At 55.9% G+C, this 20,130-nt stretch overlaps 1 protein-coding gene across 8 annotated transcripts in view; it reads left to right on the top strand.

Moving 5' to 3' along the window:
* CRTC1 (CREB regulated transcription coactivator 1) overlaps window positions 1–20,130 on the top strand; it is a 73,825-nt gene that overhangs the window by 29,348 nt on the left and 24,347 nt on the right. For 5 of the 8 annotated variants that reach the window (XM_072947336.1, XM_072947335.1, XM_072947333.1 and 2 more), the window contains exons 2-6: window positions 12,820–12,936; window positions 14,118–14,165; window positions 15,722–15,859; window positions 16,892–16,953; window positions 18,678–18,772. In XM_072947336.1, coding sequence (XP_072803437.1) covers window positions 12,820–12,936; window positions 14,118–14,165; window positions 15,722–15,859; window positions 16,892–16,953; window positions 18,678–18,772 — 460 coding nt within the window. The remainder of the gene's footprint in view (window positions 1–12,819; window positions 12,937–14,117; window positions 14,166–15,721; window positions 15,860–16,891; window positions 16,954–18,677; window positions 18,773–20,130) is intronic. The other 3 variants (XM_072947338.1, XM_072947337.1, XM_072947334.1) reach the window with 1 other exon arrangement.

Raw genomic sequence — 20,130 nt, 5'->3', positions numbered from 1 at the left:
GTCACCGTCTTCGTTGCCATTGTCAGGAAGGGCTTCTGAACCTTTCACCCACCCAATACCACCTATGTCACCTTAGCACGCCTGCCCTGTCCCACCCACCTCTCATGCCCTTTTAGGGGCCCTGCCCAGAGCTAGGGGTGCATCTCTGCATCCCCTAAGTCCACCAGGGCAGACAGACATCTGTGACCCACTGTCCACATGTGAGATCACACTCCCACAACTCCCCTCCTTGGCCTAAGTAGGGCGGAACCTCCTCTCTGACCTCTGGAGGTGACTTGGAGGAGCCTCCCCTTCCCCAGCTCCATGCAGATGGGGCATCCCTCCCCAGAGCCTCCAGGGAACCCCTCATCCTCACAGAACTCCCATTGCACTGGCCTGTTTTCAGGTTCACATCAGTCTCTGTCCTGTAGAGGATGAACCTGGAGTGTTCGGTCCCAGCCTTGAGCCAGGTGGCCTTGGGCACCCTGGTTATGTGGTCTGCTGTGGCCCTGCCTTTGACCTGGAGAATTTCTCTCCTGTCCTATGGGGCATTTCTGGGGCTGCCGGTCTCCCTGTCCCCTGCCATGCCCCCTGCACACTCCTGCTCCTGTTCCCACTTAGGGATGTCCCTGGAAAGGGGGTGGCCCAGCCTTATCTTGGGTTCACTTGTACCTGTACGGACCAACCAGAGACATTCCAGAAATCCCAACAAAGGGCAGGTTCCCCCGTCCACCTCCAGCGCATCCTCTGCTCTTCTCCGGAGGCGAGGCCCTGGCCTGACCCTGCAGCACAGCTCAGGCTCCCTCCTCTGCTTATTGGTGGTGCAGGAACATCTTTGTGCATAAATCTGCCTTTTGGACGAGCTCCCTCAGGAGAGCTTTCCAGAAGTGGGATTACAGGTCAGAGGGCAGGAACATTGTTCAGGTTCCCAACGGATGCTGCCAAATGGCCCTGCAAATGCTGCCGCCACCTGCCTCTCAGGTCTGGGTCATTTCCTCTGTGGCTGACGTGTGCTGCGACCATGGAGGAAACAGAGGGGATAGCACTGCCTGGGGGCCCAGGGGCTGCTGGAGCCGGCTTGGACTTGGGCTTTGAGGTGTTGCCACCATGGGACGGTTCTTAGTGTGGGACTCGAGGTGACACAGGATTGGGTGACTGGGAAAGGTTGAAGAGAGTCTCCCCAAATTCATGCTTAACCAGAACCTACAAATGGGACCTCATTTGAAAACAGGGTCTCTGCAGATCTCACCAAGTCAGCGTGAGGTCATCTAGGAATAGGGTGGGCCCTAAATCCAGTGACCAGGGTCCTGACAGGAAGAGAAAACAGAGTCACACAGGGAGAGGGCTGTGAAGATGGAGGCAGAGATCAGGGGTAACGTCTACAAGCCCAGAAGCACTGTGGACTGCCGGCAGCCACCAGAAGCCAAGAGAAAGGCCTGGGGCAGATTCTCCCGAGAGAATCCAGGAGGGCCCGATCCTGCACACACCTGGATTTCAGACTTCTGGCCTCCAGAACGGTTAGGGAATAAATTCCTGTGGGTTTTTTAAAAAAATTTTTTTATGGAGGTACTGAGGATTTAACCTAGGACCTCGTGCATGCTAAGCATGCATTCTACCACTGATCTATACCCCCCACTTCAAATTCCTATTTTTTAAGCCACCCAGTTTGTGGCAGCCCCAGGACACTTGTATAGTGCCCAAGAAGGGGGTGGACCTAGAGGGCCTCTGGGGTCAGGGTTCCTGCTCCCGCGAAAGCACCGCTCCCGCTGTGCCCTGCCACCCAGCAAGGCTGCTGGGGTCAGGAGTGTGCATTGTCCTGACCACCCCCCCCCCTTTTTTTTTTGCTAGGCAAGTAACTTTATTAACCTTGTTCCAGACTTTATTCCCAGGCTTGTTCAGCTTAATTAGCTGCACAGAATGAATTGTGGATAGGCAAAACCCGGAAAGAGCTGCAGTGTCCAAGGGGTTTGGACTTAAAAATATCAGAGATCTAGATCTCAGCTCCAGAAATCAAGTAATGCTAGAATGCAGTCATAATATACACGAGCAGCTCCGAGTAACTGCTTCAAGCCTGATCTGTTTCGTAGTTTACTGTATTCTGTTTGCCTCACTCTTGGAAGCCCCACTGGCCTGGAGCTCCCCAGCCCCAGGACCTCCCCCAGAGCCTCCTGCTGGGCTCAGGCCAAGCAGCCCCCGTGGAGGCTGGGAGAGCTTCCAGAGATCAAAGGTGAAGCCAGGTGCCCTGGGCCATTCAGACAGGGCCTCCCCATGTGCTGGGCTAGGCTGCCTGCCTAGGGGATGCTCGGCCTCGCTGCAGGAACCTGGTGCTCAGGCAAATAGGATTGGGCTGACAGGCCATCTCATGCCCATGGGACATTCGGCCTCCTTTCTCATGGACTCCGAGATGTCGGATCAGGTGGGTGGCGTCTCTGGTCAGTCCTGCTGGTAGCACTGGACTTGGCCTTTGGGCCGCATGTGGACCTGCGAAGCATGGCTCCCCTGCTTCTCACTTGAGGCCCCTCCTGCCTCTCCTGGCCTGCTGCACACAGCCCCCTGTGGTCCAGATGGTGATGTGCTATAGCCCTGCAGTCAGTGGCTACAGGGGGCTGGGGGCAGTCACACTGTTAAGGCCTCTGCTCCCTGGCTCCTGCCCCAGCCTCCTGGGATGTGGTGCCCAGATGCAGGCCAGAGGGAGGTGTGCAGTCAGGACCGAGCTCTGTGCCCAAGAGACCCTGCATCCCCTTTGCTCCACCCAGTGCAGCCCCAGGACCTTGGGGTGGGGTTGGCCTGGGGTCATGGAGGCATGCCTTCAGGACCTTTCTGGGTGGCATGTCTTAGGCGCGAGCCCTTCTGTGGCCCCCAGTGTGCTGAGACCCTCTACCTGATGAGTCCCCTGTGGTATCACCAGCCCCTGGGTCTCCAGCTGGACATTCACTGCCCCCTGTGCTGTCCTAGTCTGGGCACCAGTGTTGCCCTCCCGCCTACTCTACAGTGACTGCCCATCAGCTGGCCTGGACTTGTCCTTCCTCTCTTCTTGGGCCTGCACTTCTGCCCCTGCTGTTCCCTCTCCCTGGACCCTTACTCCCTCATTCTTCACACTGGCCTATCGACTGGAGGATTCTCATCATTGACCTTCCCCAACCACACAATCTCAGGGTCCCCAAGCTTGACTCTAAGTGGCCCTGCCTTCTTTCTGAGTCCCCATGGAGTCTGCTCGTCAGCAGTTAATTTCCTGGGGCTGCTGTAGCCAAATACCTTAAACTGGGAGGCTGAAGACAACAGAAATTTATCCCCTCATAGTTCTGGAGACTAGAAGTCTGAGATCAAGGTGTGGGCAGAGTTGGATCCTTCCGGGAGGCTCCGAGGGGGAATCCATCCCAGGCTTCTCTCCAGGCTCTGGTGGCTACTTTTAACCCTTGAGTTTCCTTGGTTGGAGCTGCATCACTCCAGTCACTGCCTCCACCTCCATGTGGCCTCCTCTCTGTCTGTCTCTGTGTTGTCTTCTTACAAGGATGCCAGTCATTGGATTTAGGGATCTCCCTAAAGCCAGGATGACCTCACCTCAAGAGCTTTAACTAATCACAACTGCGAAAACTGTTTTCAAACAAGACCACATTCTGAGGTTCCGGGTGTGTATGTACTTTGGGGGACACTCTCCGGGTGGGAATCTGGAACAGAGCTGATTCACCCTGGGCTATTTCTGCTCTGTCGTGCTGCCTTGCAAGTACTCCCACCCGGCCCCCAGCTCGTGACCCTGGTGAACAGGCACATTGCTTTATATTTGGGCAGCTGATTTTCTGGAAACGCCAACCATGATTTTCCCCCTATCATGTCTCTGCTGCCAGTAGCCCTGGGGCAGCGCGCACTGCTGGTCAGCCCTGCCTCACTGACTCTGGGTCAGGCCCAGAGAAGGCCCCTCCTCACAGGCCACCCCACCCTGTACCCTGAGGGCTCCTGCCAGGAGAATCCTGGGGTCCCTGGGCTTTGCCTAGGCCTGGCTAGCTGTGGGTTAGGGTAGGCTAACCTGGAGGGCTCAGACTGTGGGACCAGTTTTGGGCTTCCTGATTCCAGATACAACTGTCGATGGTCACTTCCTCAGGATGGGAGCTGGTCCCTGAGGCGCCCACAGTGTCCGGGCAAGTAGGGCCCCAGCTGTCAGGGCATGCTGGCCCCCACTAGACAGACACGGGCTGGCTACTTCAACGTGAGAGGGTGCTGCAGACTGAATTGTGTCCCCTGGATTCCTGTGTGGAGGCTCTAACCTCCAGTGTGACCGTATGTGGAGATGGGGCCTGCGAGAGGTGACTAAGATGAAATGAGGTTGTAAGGGTGGGTTCCTGATCCGATAGGACTGGTGTCCTTACAAGAGGAAAAGAGAGAGACATTTCTCATTTTGCCCACCCCGAGGAAAGGCCATGTGAGGACATTGGGTAAGGCAGCCTTCTGTAGACCAGCAAGAGGGCTCTCACCAGAGACAGCGCCGACACCCTGATCTCGACTCCGGCACCCTGACCTCGACTCCAGCCTCCTGAACTGTGAGAAATACTCGCCTGCTGTTTAAGCCACCCAGTCTGTGGTATTTCATTACGATGGCCCGAGCTAACTCAGAGGGTTATTTTTGAAGTAAGGGGTCAGGGAAGGCTTCTCAAGGATGTGATGTTTGGGCTGAAACCCAAAGGATGAGAAGGAGCACCGTGGAAGGTTCCAGAAAAGAAGTGGGTGCAAGGACCCCGGGGCAGAAGGCAGGGGAGGGTCTCGTGGGCCGCCGGTGAGTTGGGGTCTGCTAGGGAAAAAGTCTGGATTGTAACCGAGGCCCTTTCCCATTTCCAGGTGACCTCAGGGCAAGCCTATCATCCCCTAGGGCCTCAGTTTCCCCACTTGTAAAACAGAGATGAACCCGTGTCTCCCCCTCCCAGGGCGGCTTCAAGGCCCCACCTAGAGTGGGCGCCCGGCTGGCGGCCAGGCCCGGAGTCTCATTCTCGGGGAGAGAGGCCCCACGAGCCAGCTGTGCTTCACTCAGACCCCAAGGGACCCTTCCTACATCCCAGCCGGAACGGCTGTGCTCAGCAGCCGCCACCAACAGGGGAAACAAAACGTGCTCACAGTGGACCTTCTGATTCAGCCGGGGTTGGGGATTTGGCAGCAGCCACAGAGCCTGATTAAAGGCATTCCGAGGCATGCTCGGTGTTTGTGTATCTGGTTCTGTATTTACACTTTGGGAACGAGTGAGGAGGCAGCTGGGGAGTGTCTTAGTCGGCCAGGGGGCCGGGGGCTGGGGTGACTAAGCCTGAAATCTGCGCTCGGCCACATGCCTGTGACGCTTTCATTCATTCCCAAATTCATTCATTATTCCTTCCTGTGCTCGGCAGATGTGTAATGAGAAACTCCAGTGTACCAGGCACGCTTTGGTGGGGGCAGCCTGCCTCTCCTCATAGTGGGGCCCTCAGTCAGCATGGGGGCCAGTGGTGAGATGCAACTGGGCAGCAACAGAGTTGATAACAGTTAATTAAAAACATACCAAAGACCTGAATGTTAGAGCTCAATCTAAAAAATTCCTAGAAGGAAGCATAGGTGTAAATCTTCGCAGCCTTGGATTAGGTGATGGATTTTTAGCTATGACACTAAACGCACACGCAAAGAAAAATAGATTAATTGCACCCTGTCAACATTAGAAACTTCTGTGTATCAAAAGACTGTCAAGAACATGAAAAGACCATAGAAAATATTTGCAAACCACAAAGCTGATAAGGGATTAATAGGATCCAGAGTATCTAAAGAACTCTTACAACTCAACACGAAAAAGACATGCAGCCCAATTTTTCAAAAAGGCAGAGGACTTGAATAGACATCTCTCCACAGAAGACAGGCAAAAGGCCAATAAGCACATGAGAACTTGCTCAACATCTCTAGTCACCAGTGGAATGCAGATCGGAACCGCAGTAAGAAACCACCTCGCCCCCGTCAGGATGGTTACTATCAAAAAACAACAGACGCTAACAAGTGTTGATGAGGATGTGGAGAAATTGAAACCCTCATGCACTGCTGGTCGGAATGTAAAATGGAGTGGTCGCTGTGGAAAACAGTCTGGCAGCTCCTCAATAAGATAAATATGGAATTACCATATGATCCAGCAGTTCCGTTTGTAGGTATGTACCTGAGAGATTTGAAAACAGGGACTCACGCATTTACTTGTCCACGTATGTGCATAGCAGCACCAGTCACCATCACCAAAAGGTGGGAATTGACATGTCCATCAATAGATGAATGGGTAAACAAAATATGGTCCATCCATACAATGGAAGATTACTCAGCGATAAAAAGGAACCAAGCCCTGACACATGCTACGATGTGGATGAACTCTAAAAACATCAGGTTGAGTGAAAGAAGCCAGACACAAAGGGCCACTTATTATATGATTCCATTTATATGAAATGTCCAGAACAGGCAAATCCATAGAGACAAAAAGCAGGTTTGTGGCCGCAGGAGCTGTGAGGGTAATGGGGAGGGACTGCTAGTGAGCACTGGGTCCTTTGGGGTGATGGTTGCTAGCTCCTAGAAAGTGAGGCCTGGGAGGGGTTGGCGGGTGAGGGACTTGCAGATCTTTTCAGGAGCTCTCCAGGGCTCCCTCTATGGGCTTCTGCAGCTGCCTGGACACTTAGAGAACCTGACGAAGCCCTAGCCCCTCCCTCCTAGGGGACAACCCCCAAAGGTGGCCCATTCAAGGGCCCCATTGCCATTGGCAGCCTCCTGAGGACTCCACCTAGGTGAGCCCTGAGGAGCAGGACTTTGGGCCAGGTTGTGCGAATCCCTTGGGGTCCTGGTCAGCACTCAGGTCCCAAAAGGATCATGTACTCAAGATGAGATTTGCTCTCCACCTCCGTCTCGTGGGTGATTCTTTGCCTGTGCACTTGGGGAGCTGTCTCTTCTTCCTTGGGCCTCAGCTTCCCCAAAGGTAGGAGTGGGCAGTTCCATGTGGGCACAGGAGAAACATGGTTCTTGCCTGGGATTCTGAGTGCACCGAGCAGTTGTTCCTGTGTTCACATGTTCCTCTGTTGTCTGGTCGCTCAGTTCCTACGTGGGTGCCAAGCTTCTCCATTGTGCCAGGGTCCTTGTGGGGCAGACAGTCTGATGGGAGGAGATAGACCTCGGTCAGGTGGTTTTGGGTAGTGATATGGAGGAGGTAATCCTGTGGGGGTGAGGAGGTGCAGTGTTGGGCTGGCCCAGTGGGAAGATTCTGCCTTCTGGAGGAGGGAGTGCCAGTGCAAAGGCCCTGAGGCAGCTACCTCAGCTGGTGGAGTGCAGTGCCTGGGGGAGAGCAGAGGGCCAGACAATGCAGACCTTCATGGTGAGAGCAGGAAACAGTTCTGCTCAGAGTACCTGGCTCCTCTCTGGCCCTCTGTAGTGTGGCCCCCATGCCTGCTCTGGCTTTGCAGGACAGAGCTCAGCCTTCAGCTCGTCCCCTCCCCTTAATCTCATTAGAAGGCTGGCCAGTTGCCATGATGATTGCTGATGGGCCTGACTAAGGCCAGCTCCTAGAGAGCGAGGCCTGGGAGGGGTTGGCAGGTGGGGGTGGGTTGCTGCATCTTGTGGAGGGTCCTAGAGGACTGTGGGCTGCCCTGGAGAAGTGACTGCATCTGCCGTGCTACGCCTTTCCAGGGCCACTCCCTGACCTTGTGGCCTTCACTCCTCCCAACCCCTTGGATGCTGTCTGGATAGGGGGATGTGCTCAACAGGAACGTGGGCACGGACAGAGGCTGGGAAGGCATGCTGTACTGGGTAACCCCATCTCTGTGGGGTCCTGCCAGCAAGGGGGTTGGGGGAGGTTGAAGAAGCCACCCATTTACACAGGGTTCTGTCGGGGAAATGGATGTGGGGTGGGGACAGGGAAAAAGGACTTTGTGCAGGGGTGTATGGTCCTGGAACAGGCTGTGTCAGGTTTTTGGGGGGGGGAGACCCTGCCTGGAAATGAGGGGCCCAGGGCTACTTCAGGGCCTGAAGTGGCCTTTTACAGTGAGACTTGTGCTGGGCCCCTTCTTGGCAGAGCTGACGTGGTTGGGTTGATGCTGTGACTGTGAACTCCCAGAGGAGTGCTCTCATCTACCATGTGATGTGGCCTTTCTGACACTCTGCGGTCCCAGCCACCTGCTGGTCCACGGGGTTATGCAGGAGTCAAGTTCCAGAAGTGGACTCCATGTCCTACTTGGCCACTTCTGAGCTGTGTGGCCCTGGGCAATTCCCTTGCCTGCTGGGCCTCAGTTTTCCCATCTAGAAAGTGGAGTGCACTGGTCACCCCTCAAAGGGCCTGTCTTGGAGCAAATTGTGTCCCCTCAAAAATATGTTTTGGAATCTGGGGCTGTGACCTTACTTTGCAGCTGTAATTAAGGATCTCAGGTTGAGATGATTCTGGATTAGGATGGGCTGTGACTCCAGGGGCAGGTATTATTAGAGAAAAGAGAGGGAGAGTGCAGACACAGACACAGAAGGGAAGGCCGTGTGGAGATGGAGGCAGAGATGGAACAATGTAGCCTTAAGCCGAGGGGCTCCTGGAGCCCCCTGAAGCTGCGAGAGGCCTGGGCCAGAATCTCCCTCAGAGCCTCCAGAAGAAACCACCCCTGCCCGTGCCTTGATCTTGGACTTCTACCTCTTGAACTATGAGAGAGTAAATTCCTTTGTTTTAAGCCACCCAGTTGTGGTAATTTGTTACAATAGCATCAGGACACTTAGGACAGGGCAGTTGTGCTGCTTAAATGTTAAACGTGCTGAGACTTGGGAAGAGCTCTGTGCCCCATGGCAGGGCCTCCGGTGCCATCGGTAATGTTTGAGGTTGGGGGACACTGAGCACAGGGTGGCTAAGGTCTCCGCTGTGCTTCCTGGTCCTACGTTGTGGCCCCGTCAGCCTCAACTCTGAAACACCTGTGACCCCTAGGGTGTGGTGCCACTTGGTTGGTTGGTTCACACCCCAGAGCAAGAGGGTTTGAGAGGCATGAACTGCACTGTTACTGGAAGGGTCTGGGGCTGCAGGATGCCGATGGGAGGTGAGGTCAGACATGCAGCAGCACTTACTAGGGGCCCAGCGTGGCCACATGGTGGGCTGGCACCAGACACATTGTGACCAGCAGACCGTGAGTCTTGGGTGCCTGCCACCTGCTGGGGGACAGGATGGGGACAGTGGACAAGATCATGAGCCACACACTTCTGATGGGACGAACGGGATTAGACAAACCCAAAGAGGCATATGCAGAGGGTCTGGGTCAGTCAGAGGTGCTCTACTGCTGTCGTTCTCTTAATTTTGACCCAATAGAGGAAGAGGGCTGCTTTTGAGGAGCTCGCTGTACCATCTTTACAGGGTTCTTTTTGTGTGTGTGTACATCTAAGACTCACAATAAAAACTTTTATTAAAAAAAAAAAGCCAGAGGCCAATGTGATGGTGACTTGGGGGCTGCTCCTTGGGTGGGGTATCAGGGAGGCACTCTGGAATGGGTGTGGAGGGGGAGCTGTCACAGGCTGAGAGCCTGGGGGGCACAGACTCAGGGTGCTTTGGGGTCAGGTGGCAGGAGGGAATGGAGATCAGGTAGAATAGAGGGCAGGGAGGCCATGGTGAAAGCATGGGTCACAGAGCACCTGCATGCCCTTAGAATCTGGAGTGGGGTTCACTTGCACAGTCGGGGAGCCTGGGGTTGGACCCCAGGCTGTCTGATCTACAGGCCATAAGTAAGAAGGAGCCCTGGGAGTTGTAGCTCCTCTGTGCCAGCGGGTAGCCTCAGCCAGGCTTCACTTTCCTGTCCGCGCCCCGCTCTGCCAAAAACCATGAGGACGGGGCAAGGGGGCGGGAAGGCTCAAGCCTCCATAAGGCGTTGGGAATTGGGTCTGTGTCCTGAAAGGTTCTTGTATGGCCTCCAAATGGGACTGTCAACCTGGCTCATGAAAGTCGGCTATTGACAGTGAGTAGTGTTCATTCACTTAACCATTCATTCACTCATTCATTCATTCACTCGTGTGTTCATCCGCTCCTTTGTTCCACCACCAGGTGCTGCTGAGCATTAGGCCTTGGCTCACATGCCAGGTTTATGGAGCTCTGTTGGCGAGGTTGGCTGCAGGGTGGGGTAGGAAGTACCATGGAGGGGGCACAGAATGAGGATTGCTGGGTGGAGGGGTGCATGAGTGTGTAGCTTGGCAGTGGGCAGAGGCATGAGCTTTGGCTTCTGGCAGCTTGTCAGACCCTGCCTGGTGGCGTCACTCTGCTGTCCCTGTGGACCTTCTGAGGCAGCAGGTCCATGGGTAGAGCCCAGGCTGGCCCCCTTTTCACCCCAGGACCCCACTCTTAGGGTTTTCCAGCCAGGCCTGGGATGGCAGTCAGCCCCTGCAAAGTTAGGAGGTTCCCTAAGACCACCATCATATCTGACACCAGCTGCAGAATATGAGGGTTCCCGAGACTACACTCAGCTTGACAGTTCACTAGGACTCAGAAAACCATTATACTCACAGTTATGGTCTGTTAGAGTAGAAGGATGCAGTCAGCATAGGGCGGCGTCCAGGAGAGTTCCCAGCACACAGCTGCCTATTGTCCCTTCCCTTTGGAGTCACATGGACAGTGCTTGCTTCTCCCAGCACCAGTGTGTGATGACACACATGGGATAATGTCCAGGGATGCTCCCCAAGCCTTGGTGTCCAGGGTTTTCACTGGGGTTCACCATGCAGACAGACACTGCTGACTGCCATCTCTAGCCCCTGCAGAGAGTGAGCTGATATCGCATTGGCTGGAGACCTCCACCTCAAATCACGGCTGTTGGCATAGATACCCAGTGTGGCCTGAGGCCCTAGGCAAACAAAGACACTCTTATCAGGCAATACTTTTCTAAGGGCTTTCATCGCCCAGGAGCTGGGGGCAAAGGTCAGACCGCCTTGGACCAGGTTAACTCTTTCCTTTGCAGCCTCATGTACAACCAAGTATGAGCACAGGGTCCCCCAAAGAAGAGCGAGGCCCCACACTGTGTCCACTCCAGAGGCCACACCACAAAGCCTGACAGAGGTGGGGCTTGGGAGGGCCAATGCTACAGCAGCACTTGAGCCATGAGCATCCTGTAAGTCCCCAGTCTGGCCTCTCTCTAGCCCGGAATGTGGCAGCTTTGCGGAGTACTTTCCTGGATGCCGAAGTTTCCAGAGCTGGCAGTTCAGCCTGTGACAAAAGCATGTGTGGTGTGAACACTTCCTGTATCACACACCTGGCATTTGCACACACACTTGCCTGGACCACTCACTTTAGGGAGGGGGAAACTGAGGCCCAGAAAGGGCTGGAGCCCTCCAGGGCCACATGGTTCTTGAGAGGTGGATGCAATGCGGGTTCCTGCCACACGGCTCAGACACAAGAAGGGATGAGGGCTGGTCTCGGGTCCCAGGCAACCTATGTCCAGGCCAGGGCGCCCCATCCTGCTTGGCCTCCCCCTCCCTCCTGACTGGGGGCTGGCCTGTTTCATCTCAAGTGACTGCAGGGCGGGACATGGTGGGGTGTTCACAGTGAGGTCCCCAGCCATTAGAGACAGACCCTGGGTGGGGCCCTGAGGATGCGTGAGAACCACCCCGAGAAGGAACGGAGCAAGGTCAATCTCTCTCCCGGCTCCCTCGCAGTTTGCAGGAAACAGCTGTTTACCTGGGTGAGGTGCTCCACCGGGCGAGCGGCCAGTTCCTGAACTTTACTTCCCCCTCCGGTGTCCAGGGCCCCCCAGGAAGCGGGGGCTGGCGTGGGATAGCAGGGCGGCGTGGGCGGCCAGCAAACGGAGCACTGCCAGGAGCTGTTTGTGAGGGAACGTGAGCCGGTCTTGTTGTGTACACAGTGTCGACCCTAGCAACCGCCCCAGCCGGCTGGAGCGGACGCCCACCCCTCCCCAGATGCCTGGCCCCTGCCCCTCCATCAGGGCACCCACCTACCATGGCAGTTTAACAGGCATTGTGGATCTTTGGCCCCGAGGGCCACAGGTAGTATCAACCAGCTCAGGAGCATCTGCCATTCCCAGCAAGGTGGAATTGCTGCTGGAGGGAGAAGAGACCAGGTCCCAGCCCTGCTCTGAGGCAGCCAGGGCTGGTCAGGGAGCCCCAGGCTCTTGGTTCTGAGGCCTGGCCCAGTGGGACAAATTCCCATGCAAGTGAAGGGTGGAGGACTGTGCGGGGATGCGACCAGCCCAGATGAAGGCTCTCCAGTGGGTGAGGCTGACAGGATAGGCAGAAGGAGCCTTGGGGCTTGGGCAGGACCCCTTAAAACTCAGGAGGGGTCTGGCAGACCCAATCGTCCTGTGTGTGCTGCCGAAGGGATTGTACATGCTGGACTTTGAAAGCTAGCTCTGCACTTCTAAGCCAGCCTCTCCGATTCAGGCCATTGGAAGGACAATTTCCTTGTGTCCGGGAGTAAATTCGCAGCCTCTGGCCCGCGCCCCAGGAACGCAGCCTTTGGTGATAAGAAATGGCTCCCCTGGGGTGGGTGAGGGGCCTCCTGCATAGGCTCCAGGTCCACCTGATACTCTTGCTTATTCACAGACCGTCTGAGTCAGCGAGCAAGCCTCCCTCAAGTTCGTGGTGGCAGTGCACCCAGGACACATTTCCCTGCCTGGGGAGGGCCGCCTGGGGCTTCTTGGGTTTCTGATTCTTCTGGTTTTGGTGGAGAGACTCGTGGCTCCTTTGGGAATCTGAGTCACAAGGGTCCCATACCCTCTGTGACTGGTGCCACTGACCCCACTGCTTGGGGCCCTCGGGAATGGCGCTCTTCAGGGTGTGCTCATGAGGGGCTTCCCGCCTCACCGCCCCCAGCCACCCCTGCCTCCGCTATAGCTGCTGGCTTCTCTCTTGCAGCTCCAGCTCCAAAAGTCCCAGTACCTGCAGCTGGGCCCAAGCCGTGGCCAGTACTACGGCGGGTCCCTGCCCAACGTGAACCAGATTGGGAGCGGCACTGTGGATCTGCCCTTCCAGGTGAGCCCCCATCCCTCCCCTACACCACCTCCCACCTGGGACGTGTTGCAGTCTGGGCCCCGCCCTGGCCACAGAGCAAGTGAGCACGCATGACAGCCTGTGAACAGCTGGGGTCACCAGATGATTGCTGCCGCCCGACCCACCCCCGCCTACTCCCTTCCTCCCCCTGGGCCAGGCTTCTCCCGGATCCCCCCTGCCCATCCTCTGTCAGCAGACCCCACAGTGAGGCCATGGTCTGGCCCTGAGTGTTTCGGCAGCCGCTACACCTGTTGGCCGGGTGTGCAGCAGCGGGAACCGCTCAGGGCCTCTGGGGCTTGGCTCCATCCCGCTTCACTAATCCGCAAGCCCAGCAATTCTCAGAAGGAGGCCCCGTGGCCTGACCCCACTTGTCTGCAAACGTTTCTTGGCAGAGACCCACACGGCGCGGCTCCCGCAGGCCATGTAGCTGCCGTGCACGTCCTTATCGTAAATAAGGAGAGATAAGGGCCACTGCCTGCCCGGAGCTGGGCTAGCCTCTTCCCCAAGGCCACATCCCCAGCCGCTGGTCTGCAGTGGGGTCAAGGTGGGCCCAGGAGCTGGGCCAAGAGGTAGGGCCACCCTCAGCACAATGTCTAGGCTATGCAGGGACAGGTTCATCAGGTAGCCACACACCTATCCTGTTGCTGGGACAAAGCCTCAGAAACAGCCTCGTGCATTAGTGTGTTGACAGGCCAGGTGGTACTGGGTCAGTCCTTCAGGGAGCTCAGCCCCTACCCACCCACCCGAGTCACTCCCCAGCTCCTACTCCTCCCACACTGCTGCTGGGATGCAGCAGGGCACCAACCCAGGGTCCCTCAGGCTGCCTCGGGGTCCAGCCGGCTCAGCTCTATCTCCTGGGCCCATGGAGCATAGCCCTCCTCAGATGGCCTCCTCATCAGAGCAGATGAGTGGGGCTGTCCTGCTGATCCTGGTGTGCATCAAAGCCTGACCTCTTTGTCAGTGCCCTTTCTAGTTTGGGTTTTCTCCCCTCCTCCCTGGCTCTCCCCTTCCCCCTCTAGGAGAGTGTCTCTCTGGGCACCCCCTAGCTTGGCCCTGCCTGGGACCAGTATGGAGCTGAGGGTGCACGGGGCCCTGTTGGGCTTCCCACTGGGGGGCCAGGAGAGGCAGGAGTGTCTCAAAGTCTCGGTTCTTTGCATTTTCAGCCCAGCGGATTTCTGGGGGAGGCTCTGACAGCGGCTCCTGTCTCTCTGGTAAATGAGCCCCTGGGCTGAGGCCTCGGCATCCCTGGCACGTGCGCGGGCGCTGGGTATCCCTGAGCGGCCGCCCCCGTGGCCCAGCAGGAGGTGTCCTGTCTGCCAAATGGAAACAGATCCGCTCTGCACCCCCGTCTGGGGAAGTGCGTGTGGGCGCGTCGAGAGACCCCTGCCTGGGGGATCTGAGCATGCGCACCAACGCTGCATGGTTCGTTCCTGTGACATACGCACACGTGTGTGTGTGGATCCGGCCTGGTGAACCAGGCTGTGGCTGGGCCTGAGCTTCTCTCTGCCTCTGGCTCTGCTTCAGCCGCCTCGATTTCCCCTCTTGGCTTCCAGGCATCTCTGGGAGGAGAGGAATGGCCCCTGTCCTTTGATGTCTTTGCCTGGGTGGCAAGGTTCCTACACTCCCTTGGTCACTGCCATTTCCTGGGCCCACAGCCTTTTGGAGACAAAAGCGCAGAAAGACCCAAATTGGTAGAGTCTTTGCTGGGTTAGGGAGAGACAGGGGTCCCTGAATGCCAGGGAGAGCAGGCAGCCCTGAATGCTAGCCAGGTTGTTTGGAGGGTGGGGAAGAGCAGTGAGCCAGCCAGTGGCAGTCTTCCAGAGGAAATTGCTTTTTGCCTGGCTTCCCAGAGAAGACAGAAGGGCCCAAGGGCCAGATGGCCTGGCAGGGGGACGGGCTGCATCCAGAGCTAGCTAACACTGCCAGTCTCACCCCAGTCAGATGGTGAGGGGCCCTTGGCGCCAGGACATGTAGAGAGCAGGTTCCTGGGGGCCCCAGGAGCATGGAGCCAGGAGTGGGAGCAGAGCCTGGCCAGGGGCCTCATGCCAGCCCCAGGTGCTGGAAGGGAGCCCTGTCCGGCCAAGCCGTAGGCCAGGGCTCCGGAAAGTGCCTGCACTTGGCTCCCGGTTGTGCTGGGACAAGGCTGTGGGGGAGGGCGCGTGGAGGCCAAGTCTCAACCAAGACCAGCCCCAGGCTCAACAAGGAGCCTCCAGGGAGCCAGCACTTGGCCAGGTGGGCCCCTCGACGTCCTGGGCTGGAAGCCCCGGGGCTGTCTCTTGGCAGGCCCCTCCAGGGATGACGTAGGTGGGGAGAGGAGGCCGGCCAGGCCTGGAGAGAGAGGGCGGAGGCCTGTCTGCACCTGGCGAGGCTGGGGGTGGGGGAGGGCGGTGCTCAGTCCGTCTGCACCCCTGGCATCCCGGCCAGCACTAGGTCCCGAGCTTGCGCCGCTCTGCCTGGCCCGTGCATGCCGGCTGCACTGCACGCCTGCTGCCCTGGCGCCCGGGAACCCCAGCTCACCTCCAGCCCCACAGTGCTCAGAGACCTGGGGCAGGGGCCGCAGGAGGAAAAGAAGCCCACCTAGAGTGGCTGATGGTGTCTCCAGACCTGAACAGGGAGGGTTGTGGGGGGACCCTGAGGTCAGATCTTGGGGGACAGAGCTGGGGTCGGATCTCAGACCACAGCTGGTAACTGTGATTTGGGTTTCTCTCTCTCTTTTCCCATCTCTTCCTCTCCTCCATCCCAACGTTGGTCCCCTTCCCATCCCCAGACACCCTTCCAGTCCTCGGGCCTGGACACCAGCCGAACTACCCGGCACCATGGGCTAGTGGACAGAGTGTACCGGGAGCGTGGCCGGCTCGGCTCCCCACATCGCCGGCCCCTGTCAGTGGACAAACATGGAAGGCAGATATCCTTTTCCCAGAGGAGGGGGGAGGGGACTGCTTCATCTAGCTGATAGAGCTGCCTGCTGCCAGCTCTGGGATGGAATCAGGGCTTCTCCAGTTCTCCAGGGCTACTGGGCAGCACCAAGAAGGGAGTACAATTGCACAGCAACCCCAGAAGACATCCTGGAGGATGCAATGTGAGCTGAAGGGCTAGGGGAGCACAAGGACCAATGACACAGAGATGGCCACTGGAGCACACATTCTGAGATGAGAGTTGGGAGGATGAAGCTGGACCACATTGTGCTCAGACTCCTGGCTGGGCAGTGGGGCCCAGGAAGGTTGCAAGCAGAGCATTTACATGTCAGGGCCGTGGCGGTGGACCCCTCTAGGGCCTTATGGAGGGCAGCCGAGCCAAGGCAGTGGGGCTGAGGGGGATCTGAGCCAGACCCAGACAGAACAGAGTGAGGCTTGATCTGAAGACATAGAATTTGCCTCTGTACCTCAGCCAAGCAGAGAGATTGTCAGGAATCCCCCCACTCCCCCCACCTGGCTGCCCCTTGGTGCCTGGCCAGCTAGGCTCCCCCACCACTGGAGTCGGAGTGGCTGCTCCTGGGAACCCTGGCTCTCCAGAACAGAGAAGCCTGTTCTTTCCTGGTTCTCATTTCCATGGTCTAGGGGAGCCTGACCAGCTGGGCCCCAGACCAAGCCCTGGGGCCCCGGGAGCCGCCCCGTCAGCCCAGAATTAAGAGTCAAGACCAGGGTCAGCTGAACTAGACTCCCCGCAGCACCCCCATGGGCCCCCGTTTCACGGCTGAGGCCCCTCTTGGAAGGGGTGCAGCCCGCACGTGCGCTTGCAGGGGGTGAGTGCTGAGTGCTAGGTGGACAGGGCTGCACCCTGGGGGCTGCTCGCCGCCAGGCAGGAAAGGCCCCCCGCCCCGAGGCCCCAGCTGTTTGCAGGCTTCCAGCAGCCTGGCTACTCCAATGGCCAGTGCAGGGTTCCTAGGGCTCAGGGCCGGGCCTGAGCTGACAGCACCATCCCCTTAACTCACATTCACGCGGACAGCTGCCCATACGGCACCGTGTACCTCTCGCCACCTGCGGACACCAGCTGGAGAAGGTCAGTGACTCAGAGCCAACCCAGCCCTCTCATTGGAAACAAAGCCATACTTTCCTCATGGTCATGCTTGAAAAACCAGTACTCAGTCACTTGAAAATGACAAAAGTAAGAAGAATCCAGAAGTTTCTAGAAATCAGCTCTAGCCCTCTAACAGTGAGGTCACAGTTTGGGGTCTTCTGGGGATTATTTTTTCCCCTTCTCTATTTACAAATTTTTTTTTTCTTTTTCAAACAAAGTTGGGATTGTATTGAATATTCAGTGCTGCGGCTTGCTTTTTTCCCATTAATGCTATATTATGATTGGTTTCTCACATTCCCGAACAGTCATAGAAAACGTGATTGTAAAAGGATTATATATTTTTTACTAGAAGATTAGAAAAATACATAAGTGCATCTGGAAAGTGGAAAAAAAAACCCACCCATAATACCATCATCTAGAATGTTTTTTTTTACATTTTTTATTGATTTATGATCATTTTACAATGTTGTGAGAATGTTCTTAAATAACAATAGTATAGTTAATATAAATGCCTAAAATAACACAGGTGATTGTTACACACCAGTGTAAATGTACTTAATGACAAAAGAAGTATACACTTAAAAAAGGTTAAAAAGACAGTTTTCATGTTTGTTTTACAATACATACAGACAAAAAAATACGTAGGTGATTTCAGTAAACAAAGACCAAAAGTAAGCAAGCTGTTAAAAAAATACATATATATATAATACATATTATATATATATAAACACAACACCGAATATATAATTCAGTAACCTAATTAAATACCCACCAAGGTCATACTCATGTATCAGGTGCTATTTCAACCGTCGTATACATTAACTGATGTAGGATGTGCAGTGCTTGGTGAAGTTGGTGCTGTTATCCTCCTCATTTTAGGTATAAGAGCACAGAGAGGTCAGAACACTTGCTCAGGGACACACAGCTGGTATTGAGGGGAGGGCAGGATCCTCCTGGCTCCTCTCTGCCCAGCTGGCCCCAGGGTCAGAGGTGGCCCAGTCCTTTGTAACCTGTTCTTCTTGTCCTTGAACCAAGTTTCCTCCACGTCACTCTCAGTGTCTGGGACATCCCCATTGGGTGCGTGTGGCTTTTACTCTCATCCCCAAATTGGCTGTGCAGCTGGGCCCATCCTTTGCATGTCCGCCCAGCTCCCCATGGGTGCCCCTGGTTTCCTAGGCAGCTGAAGGGTTTTTCTGGGGACCCTCCCTTTAGGCACCTGCAACTGGGGGCAGATTGTGTTACTGGGGCAGAGAGTGGAGCCTCTCCCAGGCCCCTGGCAGCATTTGGACTGGTTGGAGCAAGACTCCCCTTGGCCATTTTTCACCAGGAGAGAACTCCATGATGGGCTTGTACCCCCGAGACTGGGCTACTGTGGGACTGTCAGGGCCTCTCCCTGGAGGATTTCAACTGGAAAACACCAACCTTTCCCTGAAGCTGAGAACCCCAGCAAAGGGGCGGGGATAGACAGGGGCTGGTTAGGTGGTTAGGTGGTTAGGAAGGGAAGGACATTTCTGCTGCAGCCTTTGCAGATGAAAACTGCAGTCACTCTTGTGGCTCTTTAGGGTTTTGCTCAGGTTACAGCAGCTCACAGAAATGACCTATGACTGCCACCCTGTCCCATTGGGCATGTCCCAGATAGAGTGGGGCCAAGACTATCCCTTTGTCCCCTTTGGGGCTGAGGCTCACTGTCTCTCTCCTCTCTCCAGGACCAATTCTGACTCTGCCCTGCACCAGAGCACAATGACGCCCACCCAGCCAGAGCCCTTTACGAGTGGGTCCCAGGACACGCACCAGAAAAGAGGTATCAACAGGGCACACAGGCGTCTTTCCTGGGGTCAGGCAAGTCCAGTGGGTGGCTGCTGTGCTCCCCGAAATCACAAACTCACAGGTGGATAGACTTGAGAAGGAAGACTCAGCGGGTGCTGTGGAACAAGGGAAGGGGTTCAGGAAAACTTTCAGAGATGGTGCTACTTGAGTTGGATTTTGAGGAGTGCAGAGACACAGAAAACAGACCCTGAAAATGCACATTGGCTTTCATTCATGGATTCAGGGTATGGCCACACAGTCTGGGGGACTTGCAGATTCTTTCAAATTTTGGGAGCAGCAAGCTGAAGCAAAAAGGGCTTTGATTGGCTTATGACCAACAGTCAAGGCTTGATGTTCACCTTCAGGTATAGTTTGATCCAGGGCTTCACACTGGATCATTTCCCGTTTCTGATGCTTAGGACCCTCTAGATCCACAGCCCCTGGGCCCATCCTAGCTACAGTGGGTGGAAAAGAGGCTGACTGTTTCCTAACTGTTGCCCAGAGTCTCCTTTCCAATTGGGCCATGCACACACCCCTGCAGCTAGGGCAGATTTGTGCCCAGGCCCCCAGTCCCTCCTTAGAGCTAGATGTGGAGGCAGTATCCCTGACCTTCCAGGATGGTACATGCCATCTTAAAAACTGGGGCAGTGTTACCCATAGAGGGGAGAGCAATGCTGAGGCCAGCCCTAGGAAACCCCATGTGGGCCTGCTGTGCTCCAAGGCACTGACACCAGAGAACTAATCGTGTATTCCGAAGGCCCAGACGCTTCCTACTTTTTTAGTAGCATTTCACTGTGCCAGTATAAACATAACGGAGATTTTGCTGTTAGAAGAAGGATGGTCAGCTAGAACTTCACCCCTTGCTGGCAGAGGCTCTCCTTATGTGATCTTCCCGGGATCCCAGCTCACGAGGCAGCAAAGGCGAGATCGCAGAAGGAAATGCCTCTATAATAAAAGCGAGGATTCCAAATGCCTAAGGGTGACAAGAATGGATCTAGTGCTTCTCTCCTGCTTCTGATGCTGAGGGCCATTCAGAGGGTGCTGTCTACCCTGGAGAGTCCCCTAGGAACATGGGACTTTCAGGGCAATGAGTGGGTGTCACCATCCCCAGGGACTTGCTGTGACAATGGAAGGACCTCTGGCAGCTCAGAGTCCAGTTGGCTTTGGGGTGGGGGGAAGAGAAACACATCAACTCTTTCTGTTCCTCAAGGGGCCCAGACAGTAACGAAGTTGAGGGTTAGTCTGGCTGCCCTTCCATCTCCTGGTCCTGGTTTCAAGAAGGAAGAATTAACTCATCAGGCTAACACATCATAATGGCTCTATTGCACGTGAAAAACTGAACCTCCAACCGAC

This window comes from Vicugna pacos, chromosome 22, assembly GCF_048564905.1.
Source record: "Vicugna pacos chromosome 22, VicPac4, whole genome shotgun sequence".
In the NCBI taxonomy this organism is placed as follows: domain Eukaryota; kingdom Metazoa; phylum Chordata; class Mammalia; order Artiodactyla; family Camelidae; genus Vicugna; species Vicugna pacos.
Note: the sequence above shows the minus strand (reverse complement) of the source record. Positions and strands in the feature narration are given on the sequence as shown.